Raw genomic sequence first — 25,190 nt, 5'->3', positions numbered from 1 at the left:
TGTCCCGCTGAGGCTGCTCTGCTGCCCGGGCACAAGCTCTTCACTCGGTTTGGCCAAGGCTTTTCAGACACTCATCGGGAGTGTTTCCATCCAACTCCGGTGAGCCAGATGGAAACAGGCAACCTTCCCTCGCAGGCTGTAGGAATGTTTTTGAGGAACGGTTTAAGGTTTGTACTTCACCTAAAAACTCCGCGGAATCCCACCGTCAGCCTCCAGAAGACTCACATGAACAATAACTCTGGCTTTATAAATAGGCGGGTGCTCTGGGGCCCTAAGGGGGAACACCCACGGAGCACAGTTATCTGTGTCTACAAGGACGCGCGTTAGCATATAAGCTCTCTCAGCTCCCAGTCGGTGAGTTCGTTCACTTCCATGATCTTCTCTAAGTGCTCCATGTACCGGTCCCGGTCCTTCAGGAAGTGAGGGATCCTCACGTTTTTGGTAACTGCCAATTCTTTTAGGCGATCCACATCTTCATAGGAGACCTGAGGAAAGGAAGTTGGTTCAGTTCTAAATGTAACTACCAGTTGCATTTTGAAGAGCAATTTCTTCCCTGGGTATTAAGTAAACTTTTAAATATGTGGACTGTTTTTCAAATTACTTTAACACCTGAAAAATAACAAAAATAAGTGACTTCTTTTTCTTTACTGTGTTAAATAAGAATGTACTTATCTGCCCCCTCATACTATGACCATGTTTAAAAAACGATCAAAAGTTTGTCTAAAAATTATACAACTAAACTTAATATACGTGTCAAAGACTCTAAACCTAATCAAATCTCCTGACTAAATCAAAGAATCAAGAAAATAGCTCAAATATAAATACCATATTAATAAATTAAAAAAATAGGTCCAATTATATATTGGATTCCTATTTCTGTTTAATTTGAAAAATATAATTTGTTTTGTGTTCAGTTCTCTTGCTTTTATTTTGAATCTTTGTAGGTTTTTAAAAAACCTCTTATGTCTTTCACTTGCTTGTGTAAGAACACAACTTTGACAAGTATTTATATTACGTTTAGGGGTGAAACTTTTTAAGTTCTATAAATTATCTTTGCAACTTTAAATTCTAAAATATAGCTAACTTTAAATACTATTGTTTTCTGATAATTCTTTCTGGTTCAGTAGAAAAACTAAATAAAGAAATCATGTTCATATTATATCTGTATTTAATTAAGTGTTTTAGGTATTATTATTAAAATGATTTATTTTGCCCTGGCTGGTGTGGCTCAGTGGATTGAGTGCCAGCCTGTGAACCAAATGGTCACTGGTTCGATTCCCAGTCAGAGCACATGCCTGGGTTGTGGACCAGGTCCCCAGTTGGGGGTGCACAAGAGGCAACCACACATTGATGTTCCTCCCCCTTTCTCCCTCCCTTCCCCTCTCACAAAAAATAAATTAACTAAATCTTTTTAAAAAGTATTTATTTTATTAAGAGTATTCACACCACTAAATATAATGAGAATAGGATTGTTGTTGATGGTGGCAGGATTTAATAATTCTTAAACCATTCTTAGTTCATTACGGGACAGACTGAGCCGCTAGAGCAATATCCTCACGGGCAGAGAAGCAGTGGGATGAAGGTGTGAAAGAACCCTGTTGATCTGGATTCAGATGCCCTGGTAACTGAGAACACACACAATCTGCCCACGAAGCAGGTCTAGCAGCGTCAGCGCCCAGTAACAACGGGCACTCCTACTGCTCACATCTCATCTTCACGCACCATTTCCCACGGAAAGGGGTCAAGGCTTCCTGGGAGAATTGTCTAAGCTCAGATTTGGGTAGGAGAAGTATAAGATGAGCTCAGGACATTTTATAGTTTGGAAAATATGGAGACTTTCTAAAACACGGGGGAAGCCACTGGAAGAGTTGAACAAAAGAGTAAGTACATAATGATGCTACACAACAGGGGAGTGAACTGTAACCGAATTCAAAGACCTCTATTTTGCTACCACCAGTGTAGGAACTGATTTTAGACCATCAGTGCATATTAAAACCATTCCTTGAAAGGTTAAGAAACATCCATAGGCATCACCCCACAGATTACTTATTAATTCCATCAGGGGAGAAGCACCTTTACAATGGAGAGATCTGGCAGCACTAACTCAGTTACCCAGATGATCAAACTCAGCATCACCAATAATGACACAAAATGACATTGTCTGCTTTCTAATGGGATGCAATGGGAAATACACAACTCACTTATGTCATATTCTTGGCAAAATGTTTAACCTGAATCTAATTACAAGGAAACAATCTGATATCCATAGTGTAGGAATTTTCAAGAAAACTGTCCTGGATTCTTAAAAATGTCATGAAAAACAAAAAGACTATGGCAAGGGGGGCTGTTTAGATTCAAAGAGATTAAACACTTGATTAGAAAACCTGAGACAATAAAATACATAAAAGAAAACACAGGCACTAAACTTATGGACCTCGGTCTCAGAGGGATTTTTGTGAATTCACTCCAAAGGCAAGGGAAGTAAAGGCAAAAATAAGTGAATGGGACCTCATCAAACTAAAAGGCTTCTGCACAGCAAAACAAACCATCAACAAGACGAAAAGGCAACGGACCAAATGGGAGAAGGTATTTGCAAACAATGCCTCCAATAGGGAGCTAATAACCAAAATATACAAAGAACTCATAAAATCCAACAACAAAAGAGCAATCTGATTACAAAGGAGGAACCAGACAGACATTCCCCCAAAGAAGACATGCAGACGGCCAACAGGTGTATGAAAAGATGCTGAGCTTCACTAGCTATACGGGGAGTGCAAATCAAAGCCACAGTGAGGCACCACCTCACCTGACAGAACGGCCATTACCAACAAGACGAGAAGTAAGACGTGCTGGCGAGGGTGCGGAGAAAAGGGAGCCCTCGCGCGCTGCTGTGGGAATGCAGACCGGGGCAGCCACTGGGGGAAACAGCGTTCAAGTGCTTCCGAAAATGAAGACCAGAACCACCATGTGACCCAGCAATCCCTCTTTGAGTATCTACCTGAAAAACTGGAGAACACTTATAAAAACATATGTACCTCTATGTTCACTGCAGTATTATTCACAATAGCCAAGACATGGAAACAGCCTAAGTTTGCGGTGAGGGATGACGGGATAAAGAGCATATATGAAACGGGAGCTACTCAGCCACAGAAAAAGATGAAATATTGCTATTGCAACAACATGGAGGGGTCCTGGGAGCATCCTGCTGAGGGAAATAAGTCAGAGGGAGAAGGACCGGAACCGTACGGTGTCACTCACAGGTGGGAGACAGATGAGCACATGGAACAAACTCATCGACACCGACAACAGTATGGTGGTTACCAGAGGGGAAGGGCGTTGACGGAGAGCTAAGAAGGTAAAGGGGGTCGAATAGATGGTCACAGAAGGAGACTAGGCTTTGGCTGGTGGGCACCCAATGGAATATACAGATGTTTTATTATAAAGTTGTACACCTGAAATTTATATAACATTAACCAATGTCACCCAATAAATGTAATTTAAAAATAAAGTAAGTAGAACTGGAAAAAAAAGAGAGAGAAAACCACGTGGTCATGTCAGCACGGCAGGTGCATGCTGATGGATTAAGGGGCAGAGTTATATCTATACAGCACTTTAACAGCGTTAGAGAGAAAAAGGCGTATGTAAGACGACAACTACATGATATACTCCCAAATGTCCTGCTCCCTTCTTCACGTCCTATCGTCCACAAAGACAGCCTGCAGTTTCATCCGTTTCCCCGGCAGAACCTCCCTTCCGCCCTCCCGTCAGCACGTGGAGGACACTCCCTCCGACCCGACCACAGCGGACGGCAGGGCCGGGGCAGACGCCGCGGGCGGGCGGGACTCACCTTTCCCAGGGCGGTCAGCAGGCGAAAGTCGATGCTGTGCCGATGCCGGAGGAGCCGCAGGATGCCGTCCAGGTACACCTGGTCTTTACTGAAGCACCCTGGGGGGACGACACAGTGTTTACTCTCGGGCGTTTGAAGAAACTGCCAAGTAACTAGATACCAACCTGTTCCCTTTACTACTCTAGGAGTCAGCCCTGTATTAAAAAAGAAAAAAGTTCTCATTTGCCATGTTCATTTTTTAAAAATCATTATATCTTCATAACAGAAAATGTAAGGTCTTTGGAAGTACCAGGATAATATGCAGACCAGTAGCTTCCTTTTAGGAATTCCTGCCCTGACCAGTGCGGCTCAGCAGGGTGAGCGTGGACCTGTGAACCGAAAGGCATTTGTGGATAAGAGGACAGCTGTCTGGACTTGGCTTTGCAATACCACAGGGACCAGAGCCTGGAAGAACGGATGAACTGTCTTGATCATTGCTAAGACTGGGCAACATTTGTGAGGGTTCAGCACATTCATCCCTCTTCTTTTGTATACATTTGACATGTTCAGCAATCGAAAGTTTTTTTTAAGTGTGTGAAGGAAAAAAGGGACTAGTGTCACAGTGATGTGCCCCGAGGGGTCAAGGGCGGTGTGGAAGCCACGTGCAACGAGGTACAAGGACTCAAGTCCAGGCAGGCGGGTCTAAAAGGGGGCGAGACGGGCAGACACACCTGACCTGAGACAGCCAGGAGCGGCCTTGCACACCTGCTTCCTGGCTTGCCTGGCCCCGGCTGCTGGCACCACGCTCTCAGACAACGCCCGCACATGTATGACGTGTGGGTGTGGGCTGCACCAGCATCACAACTGGCCCAGACTCCAAATGAATAGTTTTAAATACTTCTAGAAGAGAATCTGTTGACACACCGAATTAATCTTAAAGTCAAAATGACTTTGAAATGAACATTCCCTGATTCCTATGCTTTTTCCAAAGGCACTTTGTGCTGCCTTATCATCTACTTCTTACTGTGTAAAAAATATCAAAACCCTTGGGGGCATCTGAAGCCTTAAAGCTGCTGACGACCTTAACACTCTGTCAGAGGAGCATGCAGACTCGGAGCCAGACTGCTTGTGACGGCCACACGCGCTGTGACTGTGCTCCTTGCCTCTGTTTTCTTTAGAAAAATAATAGTAACAAGGGGACAGAGATCCCAAGTGAAATTAATAGATTCAGGCAAGGACCTCTGATGGATGCAAACACCGTTAGCTGAGACTGCTGGAAAACAGGATATTTTCACATATCATTTAATAATTAAAAAGGCAAAATGGAAGATAAACGTTTACAAAGAACTCACAAGCCCCGCATTCAGCGAGCATCAGAGTTAACACCAGTGACAGGGAGACAACGTGCCAGCAGGTGGCAGCTCCTGATATGATCCAACAACCCATTTGGAACATTCTTGTTTAAACAGTGACCCTGAACCTGCTCACAAGGAAACAGTCAAACGCATCCAGGTTGTGGGCATTCTGTAACAACAGTGGCCTGGGCTTTTGAAAAACAAGTCACTGTCATGAAAACCAAAAAGGCAGGAAGATGCTCAGAAAAGATCTGAGCAGTGAGCCAAAAGTGCTATACACACGGCCAGTAAGCACATTAGGAGACGCTGGGCTTTATTTGTCTTTACAGGAGGATGACTATAAAAGCGGAAAGGAAACAAGAGCTGGGGAGGACGCGGAGAAGCTGGACGCTTCTTCCCTGCCGGGGGAGGTGAAAGGGGGCAGCCACTTTGGAAGATCAGCCTGGCCCCTCCGTTTGACCCAGCAATTCCACTTCTAGGTATTTACCCCAGAGAACTACAAACATCCACCTGTACACAAATGTTCATAGCAGTGTTATGCGTAACAGCAAAAAGTAGGAACAACCCCAACTTCCATAAGCTGGTGAATGGATAAATAAAATTGTCAAACCCACGCAAGTGAATATTACTCAGCAATAAGAAGTACTGAAATACCGAGGCACGCTGCAACGCGGATGAACCTTTACATTACTACGCTGAGTGACAAAGAAGCCAGTCACACAGAGTGACATTATCTGATTCCATGTATAGGAAATGTCCCAAATAGCCAAACCTATAATAAAAGCAGATTAACAGTTACTTAGAGCTGGGGAGAGGGAATGGAGAATTACTACCATGGGGTACAAATTTCTTTGTGGGGTGATGAGAACATTCTGGAATTAGAAAGTAGTGATGGCCACACCACTCTATGGATATTCTAAAGACCACTGACCTGTACGGCATGTGGATTCTATCTCAGTAAAGCTGTTTTTAAAGTCAGAGAGAGACAAAAATGGCAAAATGTTAGCAAGAAAGGTCTGTGAGTGTTCATTCTATCTTTACTTCTGTATTTCCGTTGGTTTGCAAATTTTCAATATGAGATGGAAAAAAATAACGCTAACGACATGTGGTTTGGGAAAACGAGCACTGACCTTAAGTATCAAAGGTTTTGTTTTTCATAGGCTGACAGAATTCTCTGCTGGGAGAATTAGGATGTAACCAAACTCAATACACTGCCTCCCCGACAGTGAGGAAGCCTGCAGTCCAGGGAGACCCACCTGGCTGGGACGTGTCGGTCCAGCCCCTCTTGGCTCGCACACAGTAGTCCCACCTCGTGTTGGGGTCCCTGACGAACTGGCCGATGTCTTCGAAGAGTTCGCAGAAGGACATGTGGCTGGCCTGGTACACGGTGTAGTAGAGGAGGGCCGCCCGCCACAGAAAGGGGTCTTTTCTGAACAGGACGCTGTGGATGCTGGCCAGTCCCTCCTCCGTGGGGTTGTTGGGCTTCAGCTCGTGCCTCTTCCGGCCGGTCCAGCTGCTCCACGGCTGCTGGAGGTTGTTCGTACCTCGGAAGTAATGAGTGCCTGTCGAGAGGGGAAGCACGTGAAAACCGTTCCCGCTTTCTTTCCCCAAACAGATTCTAGCCGCAGTTCTAAACCCAAGCCTTCTGGTTTGAAGGAGCGCACTGCCTTCTGAGAACTCACATGTCCTGGTGGAGGTATGACTGTTATAGCAGTTGAGTTTTTTAAAGGGAAGAATCATGGCTGATATTTGAAAAGACTCTCAGAGACCATGTAATTCAATTCCTTCAGTTTAAGGGAAATGGACTGAAATCCCCAGGGGTTAAATGAGTTTTTAAGCTTAATGCAGCTACACAGTGCCCTAAAAATCTCACTTGAAATGAGACATGACTCGTTGTAGCTTTAGTTTAAGTGAAACTTAACAACCTCGTTCCTTTTTGCCAACACGGCTAGGAAAACCCATTGCAAAAGCACATTTCGGTGAAGCTGACTTCTGATATTGCGAGTGACCAGCAGAGAAGGGCTGCCCCACCTATTTCATGCCTCAGCATCCCCTCCAGCCAGTGCTCGCGGGCAGTGCAGACATTGATGGTCAGCGTCGGACAGCCGTTGACCACTGTCATGGAAGCTCGGGACAGGAGGTCCTCGGTGAGGTGAACAACAATCTAAGGAGCAATAGGAAACACACACGCACACATATATACGTACAAAGTGTAGAGGAAGGGAAATCAACGGCCCCATAAATGAACACCTTTCTCTTCTGTTTATACCACCCCATGTCTCCCCGAAACCAAGATGAAGAAGTGCAGGGCCAGTCACTTTGACCCTCCGGGGCTGACCCGGTGGGGGCTCTCAGACCTTGACTGGAATGACAGGAAAGCAGACGGCTCTGCGGAGAAGACAGAGGATGAACTGCCTGCGCTGTGCTCTGTCTGTCCCCGGCCAAAGTGACCACAGTGACACACAGAGGGGCAGAGCGGAGGCCTGCCCCCTGCTGGGCCCATGCGCACTACAAGGCCAAACGCCAGACAGCGGCTGCCAAGAAGAGGGGCCACTGGAACAATCCCCTCATTAACAATTTCCCACAAGCTACACAGAAATGGTAGTAAAAAAAGAAGCTAAACGCAATTCAGGGCAACAGAAAATGAGACCTACTATGTACGTAGCCGGAAATCTGGGTGACGAACTGAGGGAGCTACGTCGGGCTGGAGAGACACCCCGCCGCCAGCAGCACGCGGCGCACGGAGGGTTAGAAGGCCCCCGGTCAGCCTTCCGCCCTCCCACTCGGGGTTCTCACCTCCCCCAGGCAGCCTTCCTTCGTCATGTACTTCCTGATGTGGCTCCAGATCCGCTGTTTCGACAGCAGGCTGCCGCCCGCGGCCTGCTCAAAGTTTTCGTAACTTCCGTATTTCTGTAGGGTCAGTTCCATGATATTGATGGCCTGTAGGACACAGAGGTCGTAGAAGTGAACAGTCTCCTATTACTCCCAGCTGAGCGCTAAGCCAGTGAAAGTCTTATTTATCATGCTGTTTCTGTGACTATTGATTTCTAAATGAAAATGTAACCAGGGCATGGCATCATTCTCATCTAAACAGCTCTCACTCATTTTCACAAATCTCTATAAACACCTGCGCAGTTACAAATACGACTTTCTGGGTTTTCTTCTTTTGAACACAGGTGACTCACTACGATCTACTGCCATGTGACCAACTGCACGTGACCCACTACCAGGTGTCCACCCAAGATGACTGAAAACATACGTCCCCGCAAAAATGTATACACACGTGTTCACAGCAGCATTATTCATAAGAGCCAAAGAAGAAGCAGCGACCCAAGTCTCTACCAACTGGTGAACAAATAAATAAAAAGTAATATATACATACGTGGAATATTATTCAACAACAAAAAGCACCGATACGTGCTACAACATAAATGAATCTAGAAAACATTATGCTAAGAGGAGCTTGTTACAAAGGGCCACACACTGTATGACTCCATTTATCTGAAATAACCACAAGAGGCAAATCCACAGAGAGAGAGAGAGAGAGATTGGTGGTGGCCTCGGGCTGGGAGCACGGTGGGACATGCGGAGTCATTGCCAGTGGGTACAGGGTTTCTTTTGGGGGTGGTAAAGTATCCTAGGATTTGATGGTGGTGGTGGCTGTATAATTCTAAACACTCTGAAAATCACCGATGGTTCGCTTTGGATGGGTGAACTGCACGGGACATGAATTTTGTCTTAATAAGGCTATCATCTACAAAGGAGCAGTCATCAAATAGCTCCATGTAACATTTAAACCACTAACCCAGAAAACAAAACATCTCTGCATGAAGCGTTCAGCGCTGCCTTGGGTAAAACAAGCTCCCCGGAAAACCTCGGCACTCTGTTGAAAGGTCTGCTTTCGGTCTCCTTGCAGGTTCGGTTACTGCCCAGCACTTCGGAAATCTGACCATCCCTCACGAGCCACTTGGACAGCCACGTGCTGAAAAACTATCTCCATCCTCAACTGCGGCTCCCGCTCAGTGGCGGACTGTGCGCAGCAGGGACACCGCAAGGACAGGAGGCGGGTGGAGCTGTGCAGAGACTGGAAGTCGGGAGACCTGGGTTCACGCCAGTGCCCGGCCACGGACTGCCTGTGGGACCTCAGGTCTGCCACTTCCCTTTCTCAGGTTCAGTCTCTGTGCTGGCAAAATGGAGATGGAAATCTCTGCCCTACTTGCCTCACGGGGTGCTTGTGAGGACAAAATCACATAGAGAGACAGAGAAGAAGGGGTGGGAGGTGAGAGAGAGACTCTGAATCCATTTCACGGTCTGTTTCCCATGTCGCTGGGTGCGGTTTTGAGCTCTAACAGGACTCAGTGCTGGGTTCGAATCTCAGAGTTCAAGGTCATCGGTGTGGCCGCCCCCCAATCGCACCCCTCCCCTGTACAATAAACTCCACCATCCAAGACTCCCTGCCCCCAGGGGGCCACACAGCCCTGTTCTTTAGGCCAGTGTTTTCCAAAGTGTTTCTTAGGGAAAGTGGCTGACAAGACATCATTTTTTAAAGGGTTCCTCAGGCAGATGTATTTGGAGAATCCTGGATTAAGCAAAGTTATCTGAAATGGGAACGTGGACAAAGGGCCCTTTCAGGGGGTCATCAGGGCCCTGTCTCCTCCAAGGACAGCAGCCACCTGATGGGGTGTGTCCGTCTCTGGCTGTAGGACACCCTCCCTGCTAGTCAGGTTAAGGAATGACCCCACTGCTCCAATCTAATACACAAAACTACTTGGGGATGTACTAAACTCAAAATAATTGTTTGAATAATCATATCTTTAGGGTATCTGTGAAAGGTTTGATTCGCTAAGCAGAAAACTGTGTCACCTAGGGAGAGGTATAGTTTAAAGATGGCTTGCTTTGTCCTGCTCTTTTCTTAAAAGGTTTTATTTATTGATTTTTAGAGAGAGGGGAAGGGAGGGAGAAAGAGATGGGGAGAAACAGTGATGTGAGAGAGAAGTATTGATTGGTTGCTTCTCGCAGGCCCCCAGCTGGGGACCTGGCCTGCAACCCAGGCACCTGTCCTGACCGGGAATTGAACCAGCGACCTTTCGGTTCTCAGCCTGGCATTCGGTCCACTGAGCCACACCAGCCAGGGTTGTCCTGCTCTTTAGTGTTTGGACAATGTGAAGTCTATCACAATAAAGTACCAGCAATGCAAGTACAACTGAAAGCCTTAAAGAAAGTTCCTGTCAAGGCATCTGGCTATCGGTGAAGGCATCTGACTTCCAATTCAGTTGTTTCTACCAACAACGAAAAATAAACATGTCTTGCTTTAGAATACAACATAATTTTATGTATTTATTATGCATCTATTTTAATACAATGAGTTACCTATACCACTTATGCTATAAACTCTACAAGCAGGACACTTTTTTCCAAGGACCATATTTCAAAGTCCTTATGTTACGCTAAACATTGGTCCCAACAGAGCAGAATTAATGTTGAACAGATCTGAGGAAGCAGAGGTGGCAAAGTGACAACCCAAGGCTTGAAGGTGGCCCACAGACAGGTTTTCTTTGGTCTCAACAGCCTTTGTTTGTTTAATTGAATTAGCTGTCAACATTTACCACTTGGAAGACTTCATGTGAAATTCAGGGACCTACTCTTCTCTTGAAAATCATGAAGACAAACCCAAGTGGAAGCTCAAATTACCTGCTGTCTGGTGTTCGGTTTGCTTCTGTGCCCAGCCAGCTCCTGCCCAGGTCCCCATGGGCATCTGAGTTTGTGACCCTTCAGATACCCTAACCATGTAGCTGGCTAACGAACATCAGTATTTCCTCACAGAATGAAGTTGGTCCATCTGGGTTCTTACTCTGGATACCCGAACGCTGCAAACGGAAAGGCACCGCTGTGCCACAGACGCTTGTTCTGCTGTTTCCGTGCAGGAGAAAGGCTGCTGCCAAGGTCAGAGCCCCCTCCTTTTCCCTGGTTTAAAGGCCCCTGAGATTTTACGGTAGCCCTACCAAGGACCATGAACTTCCATTAACTTGCAGTAATCAAGTTTCAGGACACTATAACTACATGAGCAGAACTGTTGTATTCCAGTTGAGTGATGCAGACTATATGAACATCAGGTCACATCCTGACCCTCAAAGAACCTGGCTGTGACAGGAGAGGCTTTGTGGAGACACCACAGGCCCTTACAAAACGAGCTGTTCCGTGCCACTTGCTCTCCTCACCCGCCTGCAACTGCGCTGGTTTGCTCGTGGACATGTCTTTTTATAAGAAACCAAGGACATGTCACTCTCCAAGTTTCCTTATTATTAAGACAATATGTCTGTCTCGCCTACACTTATGACATTTTTATATTTTATAATACTTTCTTGTTTTTGAGATATCGAACTTTTTGCCACCACACCCTCACGTTTCCTCTAAGAACTGCCGGTCCGTACATCTGTCTTCACCCACACTGACGCTCCCCAACACTGAGCCCCCACTCTTCCCCAGCTGGGTCTTTGCCCCCAGATGTTAAGACGCACAATGTCTGGAAACAAATCAAAGGTTCGAAAAGCTTCCTTCCTTGTAAATCAGTTCGGGGGTCTATTTTCACTTAGATGCTTGATTTTGAACGGCCCTTCCCTCTACAATCTCCTTTTCATGTCCCCGTTGGTCGCTTTTTCCTACTGCTGTGTTTACTTCTCTCATTGCATTTATGACTTACTTCTGACACCAGTGAGTCCCTTACTGCTGACGTGCCCGGGGGCACCTGTTCTGGAGAGAGAGCAGGGAATAACCTGAGCTGATCCACATCAATGTTTCCTCCCATTAACATGGGCAATCAAAAACTAAGTATATCTACAAATAACAATTATTTTGAAAAATATAGTCTTAGGAATAGGGTAACAATGGACATACTACACTTCATTGTGGGAGGAAGTTTTGAAAGCTATTTTCAATTATCTTGTTTCATTTGAAGATACGTAAGTAATTTTGTTTTACCCTCTGTCAGCTCTGGATTATGCGTGCTCCCCGTGAAACAGACAGGTGACAGAGAGCAGGTGCGTCTCGTCGGAGTGTAACGACAGCAGTGTTTCTGCTTTGTCCCCTGGCAGGTCAGAGGGGCACGAGGAGAGAAATAAGCCACCTGTAATACTGTGCAAAACCTTTCTGGGGAGCCCCATATTTGATTTTTTCAAATACTTCCTAAGTTTACAGATAAGGAGTCCACTCCTCCTACGGCACTAACGAACACGGAACCATGAGCTGCGACGGGAGCTGTAACTGAAGGGTGGGGGCAGGTGCCTGAGCAGGGAGAACACTCTCGTCTTCAAGCGTCCAACCTGAAGACCCCTCCCACCTCTCACTTCCAGTCTCGCCCACCAGGGTGCTGGGCCTGAGGCCGTACAGATCTGGTGCCTGGGTTGCCTGGGGACGGTCAGCCACCGGGAAGTCGGGCAGAATGCGTGCTGGCTGCCCGTTTCCTGCTCAGGAGCACCAGCAAGAGTCTGCTGCCACCTGGCCCTGGACAGCCGATGTCTCCTCAAACCATTGAGTAGATTTTAAAGTTTGTTGCAGAAAACCACGTGCTACATGTCTGCACTGAGCGACCTGGAAAGTGTAGCTCAGATCATTCACTACGATTTGCTAAACTTGAAGATAACCTTTAAATTCTCATTATTTTCTTCCTTAAATGAGTGCCTGAATATTTACTCGACGATGACAAGCTATGTTAGTAAAGCACTAAATGTTCCTGGGCAAGTGTCAAGCCTAAGTCCCCCAAAGGCCCATGGCGGCCGGGGGGCAACTGGGAGTGCAATGCAAGGAGGACAAGAGACCGCACGCGCCGTCGGAGGCACTCAGAGGCAAACAGCACAGGCCACCATCCGCAACTCCCAAAGGAAACGCTGCAACCAGACTCTGAAGCTGTTGCCCTAATAAGGTGTCTTCCTGCCACAAAGTCTATACCACAGATTCTTATTAGAGTTTGACTAAGCAAAGCAGTTTACCTAAAGGCTATGCCACTTACCTGGAACTTCCGCGTCACACGTATACATGTCCTGAGTGGAAGGTAACTATAACATGTAAACCATCAGAATATTTTTAGAGTACTTTTTTTCTTTTCATAAGATTGCAAATAATTGTTTTAGCGACATACACATGAAATACCACTATGGAAGGAGCATTTTACCTGCTTAAGAAATCGGTCAGATACGTTGCTGTGCTTGGCTAACACACCTGGCAGAGAAGGGTTAGCATATTCAAACCGAGGATTGTAGGTATAGTCAGATTTGAAGAATCTCAGTTTCTCCTTCTCCAGATTGGTGGGCTTTATAGCAGTCAGTATACAAAACTTCTTTCCAGAAAAGTCATCTCCTTTTTCAAAACTTCTAGACAGCTGTGGCTGCGGCTTTGGCTTTGGAAGGGCAGGGAACTGGCATCGCTTGACCTTGGGCTTAGGTGGCAGGGCTATGCTGTTCCCTGTAACAGAGATATCATGCGTGAACTTCACAGGACCAGACACGGCACTAGTGACAAAAGCCGCAGGCCGCCGTTCTAGGCAGGACCAAGTACCACTGCTCGTCCCGGGCACTGGGGTCCTCAGCTTGCGGAGAGCTTTGCTCCGAGAAGAGCTGGGGGATTTGCTGGGTTTTCTACATCTTTTGGAGTAGGCGGAGGAAGACTGCTTTTGTGAATGATGCTTGTTCTCCTCTCTGCTTTGTAGGAGGACATTGTAACTACTGGTTCCGGTGGTGAAAGTGTCCTTCAGTATGCCAGGACGGAAACGTGAGCCACTTCTTTTGCTGTCAATAACCAATGACTTCTCTGCATTTAGAACAGACTTCTTAGCCAGTTCCTGCTCACGCCAGTGAAGTTTTTCTGTGTTAATAAACAAAATCAAAACAAAAGACATAACAAAGATACCAGATGAAGTCAATTGCTTATCATGTGAAAAGTATTCTGAAGGTTCTGTAAACTTTATAATTTTGCAACTATCTTTAGAAAAGACATTTTAAGGATGAAAAGGATATATCAGTAAACTTGGTCATGCTAAACACTGTCACTTCCATTTGGGTGTTTATATGCTAAATTACCTACAAAAATCCACAGCTTCAAACCATTTAGATGAGTGAAGTTTAACACAGATATGAGAGAACACACATAAATAATCTGAATACTCAACTCTACCAAAGAACATGGGTTTCATAAAAGGATACAGTTTTCAATAGTATTACTGACATCAGAATAAAATCCATGGCACTTTCAAAGCCAATAACCTTAAAATCTGACAGTTTGTATCAAGTGACCATCAGTAAAGGAAGGGTACCCCTGCCTTATCGATCTTAAAAACCACTTTCAAGATTAAACGAATGATCTGTGTATGTTCGAGCATGTTTTAGTAATGTCACTCAATATTAATTGGTTGATTTTCTTAATTCTAGACCATAGGTTAAGATTAAAGAAAGTCAAGGTATTTTTCTTGCCATGTCTGAAAAAGAAAACTGTAGTTACTCTTATGATATACAGATACCAGTATATCAAAGAGCATATTAAAAAGAGGTCAACTTTGTCTTTAAATCTCACACGTGGTTTAAAGAAATAAGAATCCCTTGATATACTGCTGCTTATGTGCTGCTTTAAGAGTCGGTTTGCCTTCCTTCATTCCACAAATATAATGATACATGGCGTACTACTGATCAGGCACAAGGCTCAGAAGAACATCTGTACCAATACATTGTTCCTGCCTTCAACCAGCTTCTACTCTGGCTCTGAAGGCAAGGCAGTTCTATGGAGATCCGAATAATAATACAAGGTACCATGGTAAGAAGTTTAAATGTGAAAAACAAAAGATGTAACCTAGACTTCAGAGAAGGGAGAGCAATGAGAAGAGAAACGGATGCGATTTCAGGCGGGCCCTTAAGAGCTTTCCAATTCAATTCTAAACGGACAAAGTGTCTGAGTTGGCCTTAAGTCCTGCTTATCTGCACTTGACCCCAGCTAAAGTCCCATCTATAAATCTGACCAAGTCTGCTCTTAAACCTATTCTGAATCCTTTCTGCAAATGCGACCTATTATGATTCTCAGCCAGTTCTCTTTTCCAAGTCTCATGGCTGTTATGCCTCTAGCCCTCAACCTTTGGCTCCCACTACTGAGACAAGTTCAATGCCAGCTGACTTGGATGAGTGCCTGCCTTGTCAAGAAAGAGACAGTTTATTTCAATTTTTTTGAAAACTATCTATCCACATACATCTGTCATTCACTCATTCAAGATTAGAAGTTCAGGGATCCTTTCTACAACAATAATAAATCATAACAACATTCACTGACACAGTTATCTGAGTCTGGGATTTCAACCAAAACTGGATGTGTTACATCACTAACAGCCAGAGATGTTAGGTAATGAGCTCAAAGTTATATGACAAACAAGTAATAAACAGCAAACTGCGACTTCAGTGCAGGCGTGTCTGACTACAGGGTCAGTGCCCGTTCTCTTACGTGTGGTCATTCATCCAGTTCCGGCAGACGCTGAGTATTACTACGTTGGCTGCGCGCACAGGACTGCGCTGTGCACGGAACACAGCGGCCCGGCGAGGCGCGGCCATCTGCATAACTGATGTAGCTAAGACAGGTACCGGGACCGCGTGTGACTCCCCTTCTTTAGACACTCAGTAAATGCACCCTGAGTGAATGGCATGGCCTTCTGCGGTTCACAAACCATTGTAGATAAACAGGGATCGTAGTTCTGGGGACCATTTTATATTCATATGGGGTCACCGCACAAGTGGAATTATAACGGGAATACCCTCCATCAACGGTTCTCAGCCACAGGCAATTTTGCACCCTCAGGGGACAATGTCTGGAGACATTTTGGTGTCACCACTAGGAAGAGCTCCTACCGGCCTGCTGTGGGTGGAGGTCAGAGATGATGTTAAACATCCTTCAATGCACAGGACAGCTCCTACAACAAAACTATGCAACTAAAATAGGCTAAGGCAGAGAAAACCCTGTTCTAAATGTAAGTTTTTAAAGCCCAGAAGTCACAGGGTAAAGAAACAGTACCGGGTCGCAAGTGAATAATCATCTGTATATGTACCTAAAAGGTACTTAGAAGTCCTTCTACCTAACATTCTCTAGGCCAGCGTGTGAAATTTGAATTCCGGTGTCCAAAGCTAACATAACCTGCAGGGTTAAGTGCAATGCCCCCTACGTATCCAAGCTGAGAGGTGAGAGGTCGGAGCCGGGCTGCGCAGGGTCCCGTTGGAGGGTGGATACGTGCGAAAGAGCAGCCCAAAGCAAGCAGAACAAACCGAACTGTCGCTGCAGGCGGCAGGACCCAGCTCCTCGGGGCCCTCAGACGTAAGTGTGGCCCCCTGAGAGGCCGGGCGGGCCGGGCGGGCAGAGACTCGGGGACCCCAGGACCCAGGCTGCGGGCCAGCTGCCCACGAACGCGGCCGCCTCCCTAAAGGACAAGAGGGGACAGCGTGGGGAAGACCGAAGGCCGGGGAGGTGAGAGGAGGTAACCAGGTCTTCCCAGCGGGTCTCCGCAAGGAAAGGAGGGAAAGTACTAACTACAAGGTCAAGTCAAGGAATAAAACCAGTCGGAGGGACTCCTAACTTGCACGGTTTATTCCACTTGTGTTGTGTGGACTTCTTTAATGGAGGTTCAACGTAAAAATGCTTTCCTCGGTTCCCGCCTCGGCAGCTCTGCGCCCACAGAGGGGAGCTCATGGAGTTCTTCTGTCCTAAAGCCTCGGTGGCCTCTAAATTCATCATTTTATCGCGTCTAGATCCCTTTAAAAAGTCCGAAACCATCTGCCAAGCCCTTGGGGAGGAGAGGGAGCGGCCTGGCGAGGAGACAGCTGGTGGCAGGAGCCCTTCCCCTGCGGGTGCCCTGAGCATATCAGCTCACTTGCTGATGATCTGCCTGAGAGGCTCGGCCTCAGGCCTTTCCAGGCTCCACCTGCTGAGGGGTCAAGTCCGGGCAGGTCGATGGTGTTTCTGTGAACCACGCCAGCGCTGCCAGATGATGCCACCCCGTGACGTCCGCAAAAGTGGGGCAGGTGGCCCTGCAGACACTCTCGCAGGCAGGATGCAAATTAACTCCTCACTGTGGTCACTCTAACCTTATATGAGCTGCACGAAACGTATTAGAGAACCTGAAAATTTTTTTGGTCATTTAAAATACTATTGCTTAAGATAAAATGACTTTTAAGCCTATATAAGCATGTTGAAAAAGCCCAATAAAGACTTCCTTGAAGAACACCCTATTCTAACTCCTTTTTCCTGAAAAATTAAAACCTTTTTTTAAGCATGAGCAGGCTTCTTTGGGGGAAGTGTAATTCATTTTCCCTCAGAAAAGTAACAGATAACTAAAGGTCGTACTTTCTCATATTAAAGGGCACTGTGTAATGGGACATTTTAGCCATCGGCAATCTGCTTCACGAGAGCCTTGGAGTGAATGAAAATGACTTGTTGATCAAAGAAATTATTCCTCCCCACCTGACTACCCACACTGAGGAAAAAAGGGAAATATTACAGTAAAACTGATGCTCAGTAGAGTCACACAACAAGGTGACTGTGCTGAAATCACCAACACAATGAAAGCCCCGTTTGTATCTAGAACAGGCGCAAAGGATGCCAGCACTCCTGGCCGCCATCCCCAGCGCTTTCAATTACCTCTCTGTAACGTTAGCCTAATCACGGGGCCCATCGGGCCTCTGCCCCTCAGCTGAAGGAATGGGGAGCAGGACACGGCTCACGAAACTCTTAGTGCTTCACGGCTGTGAATAGGCGAGGTTTCACAGAAATCCTGAGGTCCCGGGCTGCAAGGCAGGTTACATCACCAGGAACAAAGCCGAGTGGAAAATACCATTCAACTGATTTTGACCCATAAGATGGCAATTTTATGTGGTTCACTAATACTTATGAAATCTGAGAACCTGGGATAATTTTACGCACAAAACGATAGGTTGTTTGATTACAAACAAAAGAAAAGTCAAAACAAAATTAATCCCTGAATAGGATAAACACTTCTATCAAGTAGTTCATCATCACTTAAAACCCCAATGATATAATCTCAATCGACAGTAGAAAGGATGACCAAACTGTGGTGTGTTCCGATAACAGAACAGTACACAGTAATGAAAAGGAATAAACCGAGGTTGCAAGCAACAATACAGATGAATCTCAGGGACAATACTGAGCAAAGAAAGCCATATCAAAAAGGGTACATATTGTATAATTCCACGTACATACAGTTCAAAAACAGGCAAAACTAATTTATGGTGTTAGGAGTCAGAATAGCGGTTATCTTTGAGTGAGGGATTGTAACCGAGGAGGAGGTACCAGGCGGAGTGCTAGGAACGTCCTACATCTTGTTCTGGGTGGTGGTTACATACGTATGAATTCCTCAGGCTACACATTTAAGACTTGTGTACCTTGATCAAGGTAAGTTGCACCTTGATTTTTCAAATGGTTTATAAAAAATTAGTATCTTTGAAAACATCATTATTGCCCAACTGTCTGCATTATAATAGATAACTATTAATTATTTCATCTCTAAATTCAATAGCCCCCACTGTAGTTTCTCAACTGTAAGTTTAAAAAAGAGAGAGAGAGATGGAAAGATACTGCTGTTATAATTCAGGAACTGAGAAACACAACTGTATTTCAGGATTCCTAAAAATGTCGCTGTCCCAGCTAGGAGCAGCTCGGTGTTACTCTATCAGTGGCAATGATTCTTTATAATGTGACACTGTTGGTTTTGGGTCAGAAACTATTGTGTGTTGTTTTTTACAGTTAGAAATATGCAGGGTATTCTACAATGCCAGAAAATGATGGTTGTGGTCAAGGAAACAGCATTAATCGCCATCCAGAACAACGGGGAACATGCCAGAAAACACACTTCCCCATGGTATTCTGTTTAGGATGAAAGGAGAACCATGGGCCTGAGGTCACTCGGGTCAGGTCGCTCTGCCTCTCTGGCCTCGCCCTGCACAATGTTCCTGGAATCAGTCCACTCACGCTTCCCTTCACTCGTCCATGCCTCACACTCACCCTTCTCCTGACACGGCCCCTCTTCACATTCTGTTCCCTTGTGTGGAGGGTCTTCCCTCCCCTCTCTGTTAATTTCCACTCATCCTTCAGTTCAACCATCACTTGTTCAGGAAACCTTCTACGGGAGGTTCTGTAATTACAGTACATGCCGTGGCTGCAGTTCTACATGTGTTGGTAGGACGGCCTTCCCCAACCCTGAAAGTATACGGTCCATTGTGGCAGACATCTGTGCTGTTTTTGCTCACTGCTCTGCCTATGAAGAGATGGCCAGAGCAGTAGCAAAGGGAAGAGGATACCTGAGAGGAGAGAAAGAACAGGAGACTTGAAGGAAGACGATTGAGAAAGAATTCGTACCAGGATGGCATAAAGAAATGGAACAGCTAGTGAAGCTGAAGACAAGCTTTAATGGCAGGTGCTCACTGCTATCGCAGGGCAAACAGGAGCTATGTGCCTAAGTGAATTCCTCCCGTAAGGCCAAACACTGACCTTAAGATGACTTTGGTCTCCAGAATTTTTATTAAGTATATTTTATTGATTATACTATTACAGTTTTCCCAGTTTATCCCCTTTTGCCCCCCTCCACCTGGTAGCCCCCTTCCCTCCAGCAATTACCCCCCTTAGTTCATGTCCATGGGTTGTGCACATAAGTTCTCTGGCTTCTCTATTTCCTATACTATTCTTAACTTCCCCCTGTCTATTTTGTACCAACCAGTTATGCTTCTTAGTCCCTGCACCATTTCCCCATTCTCCTCCTTCCCCTTCCCAGCTGACAACCCTCCAAATGATCCCCGTGCCTATGGTTCTGTTCCTGTTCTGGCTGTTGGCTTAGGTTATCTATTTATTTACTTATTTAATTTTTAGATTCACTTGCTGATAGTTGTGAATTTGATAACTTTTTACTGTTCATGGTTTTGATCTTCTCCTTTTTCTAAATAAGTCCCTTTAACATTTCCTGTAATAATGGCTTGGTGATGCTGATGAGCTCCTTTAGCTTTACCTTGCCTGGGAAGCACTTTATCTGCGCTTCCTTCTAAATGATAGCCTTGCTGGACAGAGTAATCTTGGTTGTAGTTCCTTGGTTTTCATCCCCATGAGTACTTCTTGCCAGTCCCTTCTTGCCTGCAAAGTTTCTTTTGAGAAATCAACTGATAGTCTTATGGGAACTCCTTTATAGGTAACTCTCTGCTTTTCTCTTGTTGCTTTTAAGATTCTCTTTATCTTTCACCTTTGGCATTTTAATGATGATGTGTCTTGGTGTGGTCCTCTTTGGGTCTAGCTTGTTTAGGACTCTTTGTGCACCCTGGACTTGTATGTCTATTTCCTTTGCCAAATTTGGGAAGTTTTCCTTCATTATTTCTTACATAAACTTTCAATTTCTTGCTCTTCCTCTTCTCCTTCTGGCACCCCTATGATTTGGATGTTGGCACATTTCAAGATGTCCCAGAGCTTCCTAAGCCTATCCTCATATTTGTTTTTTGTTTTGTTTTTTTAATTCTTGCTGCTTCTTTTTGTTCTGGTTGAATGTTTATCTCTTCTTTATGTTCCAAATCACTGGTTTGAATCCTGGCTTCCTTCCCTTCTCTGCTGGTTTCTTGTGGGTCATTCTTTATTTCGCTTAGAGTAACCTTCATTTCTTCCTTTATTTTTTTGCTGTACACCAGTTCTCTGAGCATCCTGATAACCTGCCTTTTGAACTCCGCATCTGACAGGTTAACTATCTCTGTTTTGCTTAGTTCTTTTTCTGCGGTTTTGTTCTGTTCTTTCATTTGGGCCATATTTCTTTCCTCCTCAATTTAGCAGCCTCCCTGTGCTTGTTTCTGTGTTTTAGGTAGAGCTGCTTTTCCTCCCTGCCTTAGTAGTGTGGCCTTTGTAGAAAAGGCACCTGTAAATTGCGTGGGGTGGAGCCTTAGATAATTGCCAGGGTGGGGAAAGCCACTTGACCACTTTGTGGCTGTGTGGCGAGGGCTCAGAGAAGAGACAATGCTGCTGCCTGGCTTCTGGAGGTTTGCCCAGCACTCGCCTGTTTCCCGTCACTTCACCTGCTTCCCGTGTGCAACTGGTACCCTTCCCGCTGCTGCCCCAGTGGTAATTCCCAGAGCAGGTGGGTTTGTGTATGTTCTAAGACCATGATGTCCATTTAAACAATGAAAATCTGGCAGTTTATTCTGCCACCGCGACCCCCACTGGTTCTCGCAGCCGGAGGTAATGGGGGTCTATCTTCCCCGTGCTGGAACCCTGGGCTGTGCAGTCTGGCCTTGGGCTGGGATTGCTCGCTCCCAAGTTCTCCCTCTCCTCTGTTCTGCCACCACTGCTGCTGCCACCATCTTTCTGTACCTCACTGCCACTCTGCTCATCTTTGAGAGTCTGCCCATCCTACCCATCTGGATGAATGAATGTGTCTTCTTTAAATCCTTGGTTGTCAGACTTCCATGCAGCTTGATTTTCTGATGGTTCTGGGTGTTATTAGTTTTGAGATCTGGCTGTAATTCTTTCTATGGATGTGTGAGGAGGTCAAGTGTGTCTGCCTACACCTCCATCCTGATTGGAAGGCCCTAATCTCCAGTATTTTAAAACATTCACCTTTGTTACAAAGGAGTATCATTTCCAGATGACTTGTAAATCACTTCTTATATCAGAAAAAAATGGGCAGTAAGAAACTATATATTAATATAATCTTATGTGGCTTCTGACCATACTTGGCTCCTCATTTAATGAGCTAGATGTTTTCTATTTTGAAAACAACAATTTTATAGTAAAATATGATCTTTCCAGACCAAAATTTATAGACTTGCCTGTGATAAAAACTTAAAAAACACCAACTTGAACAAACTATCAGATCATGTACCACTGCTGTCAAATGAGATCTTCATGCTGAATTGCATAGCTTAAATCAGCATACAGTCATTGTAACAGAGTTGTGACTTTCCTAGTGGCTGAGAACCTGGGCTTGGGAATGGAGCTCTTCTGATCTGAACCTTGACTATTTAAAAGTAGTTGTGATCTTAACCACGTTATTGAGTTTCTTTGTGCTGTGGTTTCTTATCTGTAAAATGGGATGATGAACTACATACATGATAGTAGTGGTGAGAGACACAAAAAAGTTATTATATGTTAAGTTGCTGAGAACCATGCTGGTTTGTACAATAGTGAGCAGCCTGTGCTAACAATCAGTATCATTATTACATGCAGTATTATATTCAGTTCCTACAGAAATACTCCATGAAATAATATAAATGGAAAAATATTTACAACCATTAAATGTAGATATCCAAGGTAAATTTAACATTAAGTAATTAATTCTACGTTCTAGAACCAACATGTTGTGGCTTTAGTATAATAAACTATCTTCTTTAAAAAATATGTATGAAAGGCACAGAAACCTTCTCTGACTTGATTTCATTTTAAACAGCATACATGGCATGCACATCTCCCTTGTTTTAGTTCTCCAATCAGCAGTTACACCAGGATGTTATATTTAGATTATATGAAATCATGACTAATAAGTCAAAAGTAGGTAAGATATTATATAGGAAGTGAGTTCAGAAACACTTAATTGCTTCAGTCCTGAAATTGACAACAATCAGTTTGTTCTTATTTATAGCTATTTTAAAGCTGAAAAACAAACAAACAAAAAAAGGAACACGTGTCCATCAGTACTCTCCCCGCAAATAACTAAGTTCTGCTAACCAGAAGAACAAGGGCATCTTCAGCATCAATGACTAGTGAGGGAATAGCGAGGGAAGGGTTGGTGGGCATGTTCTCAGCAGCTAAACTCTCTTCATAAAGCTTCTGGCCGTCCAAATTGGACTGTCTGATAAGGCAATGAAATGCTGGGCACAGGGTGCTGGAACTACCATCTTATCTAGTCAAGCACTATATAAAAGAAATGGAAAAACTGTTTTGAAAAAACGACCTGGCCAACTATTTTGAAAGAAGTTGTAAATTTGAGGCTTGAATGGTCTCAAATAGCTATTTGAATTTATAGTAAACTATAGAAATTCACTGCCAAACTCACTCAAGGTAGTTAACATGCAGAGTTAGATTGATATGTATATTGTCATTAAGTTATGGAAAGGAAGTTGAGGAAAGAGGAGTGTGCCTACTATTTTGTAAAGTATCTCTCTTCAAACTTCCAATTTTGCATATCAGAAAGAACAGGAGACCCACCTGTATTGCTGACTGGTTGGGCAGAATATTCACTGCCTAATACTATCATACTTGTAGTCTCTCCACGATGATTGTTATGCTTTGGGGAAATTATTTCAATTGATTTTACTTCTAAATTGTTATCTAATAACCTTGACTTTGACAGAATCTAACTCTATGAAGCAGCAGCTCTCAAATGTGGAGGTGGTGGCAGCGTAATTTTGCCCTCCAGGGGACATCTGACAATGTCTGGAGACATTTTGGGTTGTCACAGCTGGGGTGAGGGAGGCTATTGCTCCTGGCATCCAGTGGATAGAGGCCAGGGATGCTGCCGAACATTCTACAACGGACAGAACAGGCCCCCACCACCAAGAATTAGTGATTAATTCAATATTGATAGTGCCAAGGCTCAGACACCTGCTCCAAGACAGAAGGATGGTATGGTATTTCAAAGAAACTTTCCACATTTTCATTGTATTTTAAGATGAGGACAGCATTTACATAAAATCACATTTTAAAAAATCTAATGCCAACTTAAGTTGCCTCTTAGATCTTAGATCCATAACTAGTCGTCTATGATTCCTGTCAACAATGAAATAAATGACAGCTATGCTATGACTGAACAAAATCAGCTCCATAGTGTATACCCTGGAACATGAAATAAAACAGTATAAAATTAAGATCATAAATATTTGGAAAGGAATTTAGTTTTTACAATTTAAAAATTCACAGAAAAATGCTCTATTAGGTAGAGCAGTGCCTTAAAGTAAAACATCCTGGCCTTGTCTGGACACTAGTTTTAGAATCAGGCATTTCCTTCACTCTCATTCTTCCTCTTAAGCCTGGACCGCCGCGAGCCCTGTCTTGCAGAAACGTTATCAGAATCAAATGTTTGGAACATGGCCTCGAAAATTATTCTAATGTTGTGTAAAATAATTTTTAAGTGATTACTATCCATAGTTATTATTTTTTTAATAATGGAGACAAGCAAACTTTCCAACCTGGGTTCTGCACACCCACTGTTTGCACTTGGTAGAATACGCACCAAAGAGACCTGTTAAAAATACCGACTCAAAACATCCTACTACTGGTTCTGATAAAAGCAGACATACGAATAAGCAGTATAAATACTGACATAAAGAGATGTGTTCTTTGGGTTAGCTCTGATTTCTGTGAACACTAGAAAATTAGACCCTCAAACATTAGAACGTCTAACTACATACCCAATGTGTTTTGGAATAAAATTTAACGCGTGTGAGACAGCACATCTGTAGGGCCAGTGATCTGTGCATTAGAAGTCCCTTCGCTGGATTCCCCACCAAGTGCTTACTGATAACAGGCATCAAAAAGAAAAGGGGTCGTTTCCCCCCCTGTACAGGCTCCCCGAGCACCTTCCGCCCCGCACGGCACCGGGCGCCGCGTCCAGCGCCCGCGCGCGGAGCCCGCATCCACCGTTCCTTCGGCCTCGGCTGTCGGGACCCCGGCCCGTGGCACACCCGTCGCAGGCGGCCGGGCAGATTGGGGCCGCGCCCGCCAGCTCAGGGCCCAGCCCTTCCCGGCACTTACCCATCACGCGAATGGACTCCAGCATCGTCCGGCCGAAGCTGCGGGCGGTGGGCTCCACGGCCGCGCGGGGCGAGAGCCGGGCGGGCGGCCTCCAGCCTCCGGCCCGGGCCTCAGAGACTAGGGCGCGGGGAAGAATGCTGTTGGCAACCTGGGACAAAATAAAGCGGGAAAGGACAGTCGGAGACGTGCGGACAGAGGACGGTGAGTAGCGCTCGCTCCAGCGCGCGGCTGACCGAGGCGCACACCGCGGCTCCGGGAAGGGT

General features: G+C 45.1%; 1 protein-coding gene across 1 annotated transcript; it reads right to left on the bottom strand.

Moving 5' to 3' along the window:
• Positions 1-258: 258 nt before the first annotated feature.
• MATCAP2 (microtubule associated tyrosine carboxypeptidase 2) lies at positions 259-24,931 on the bottom strand. The gene is made up of 7 exons (XM_090287770.1): positions 24,772-24,931; positions 13,349-14,037; positions 7,978-8,121; positions 7,213-7,345; positions 6,438-6,743; positions 3,848-3,945; positions 259-485 (listed from the first exon to the last, which is right to left on the bottom strand). Exons 1-7 carry the CDS (start codon positions 24,929-24,931, stop codon positions 324-326), a joined length of 1,692 nt encoding a protein of 563 aa, XP_090143896.1. The 3' UTR covers positions 259-323.
• Between the last annotated feature and the right edge of the window lie 259 nt (positions 24,932-25,190).

The sequence above is a fragment of the Furipterus horrens genome, unplaced genomic scaffold, assembly GCF_987537825.1.
Source record: "Furipterus horrens unplaced genomic scaffold, mFurHor1.1.pri manual_scaffold_9, whole genome shotgun sequence".
Taxonomy (NCBI): domain Eukaryota; kingdom Metazoa; phylum Chordata; class Mammalia; order Chiroptera; family Furipteridae; genus Furipterus; species Furipterus horrens.
The sequence above is the reverse complement of the archived record's forward strand: the minus strand, read 5'-3'. Positions and strand labels throughout refer to the sequence as shown.

Excerpts from the sequence above, each read along its gene's own strand:
- MATCAP2 (XM_090287770.1), bottom strand. The coding sequence starts at position 24,931 with ATGGGTAAGTGCCGGGAAGGGCTGGGCCCTGAGCTGGCGGGCGCGGCC. Across the intron at positions 6,744-7,212 it reads GATGCTGAGGCATGAAATAG|GCACTCATTACTTCCGAGGT; the intron begins GTGGGGCAGCCC and ends CCCTCTCGACAG. Across the intron at positions 486-3,847 it reads TGCTGACCGCCCTGGGAAAG|GTCTCCTATGAAGATGTGGA; the intron begins GTGAGTCCCGCC and ends TCCTTTCCTCAG.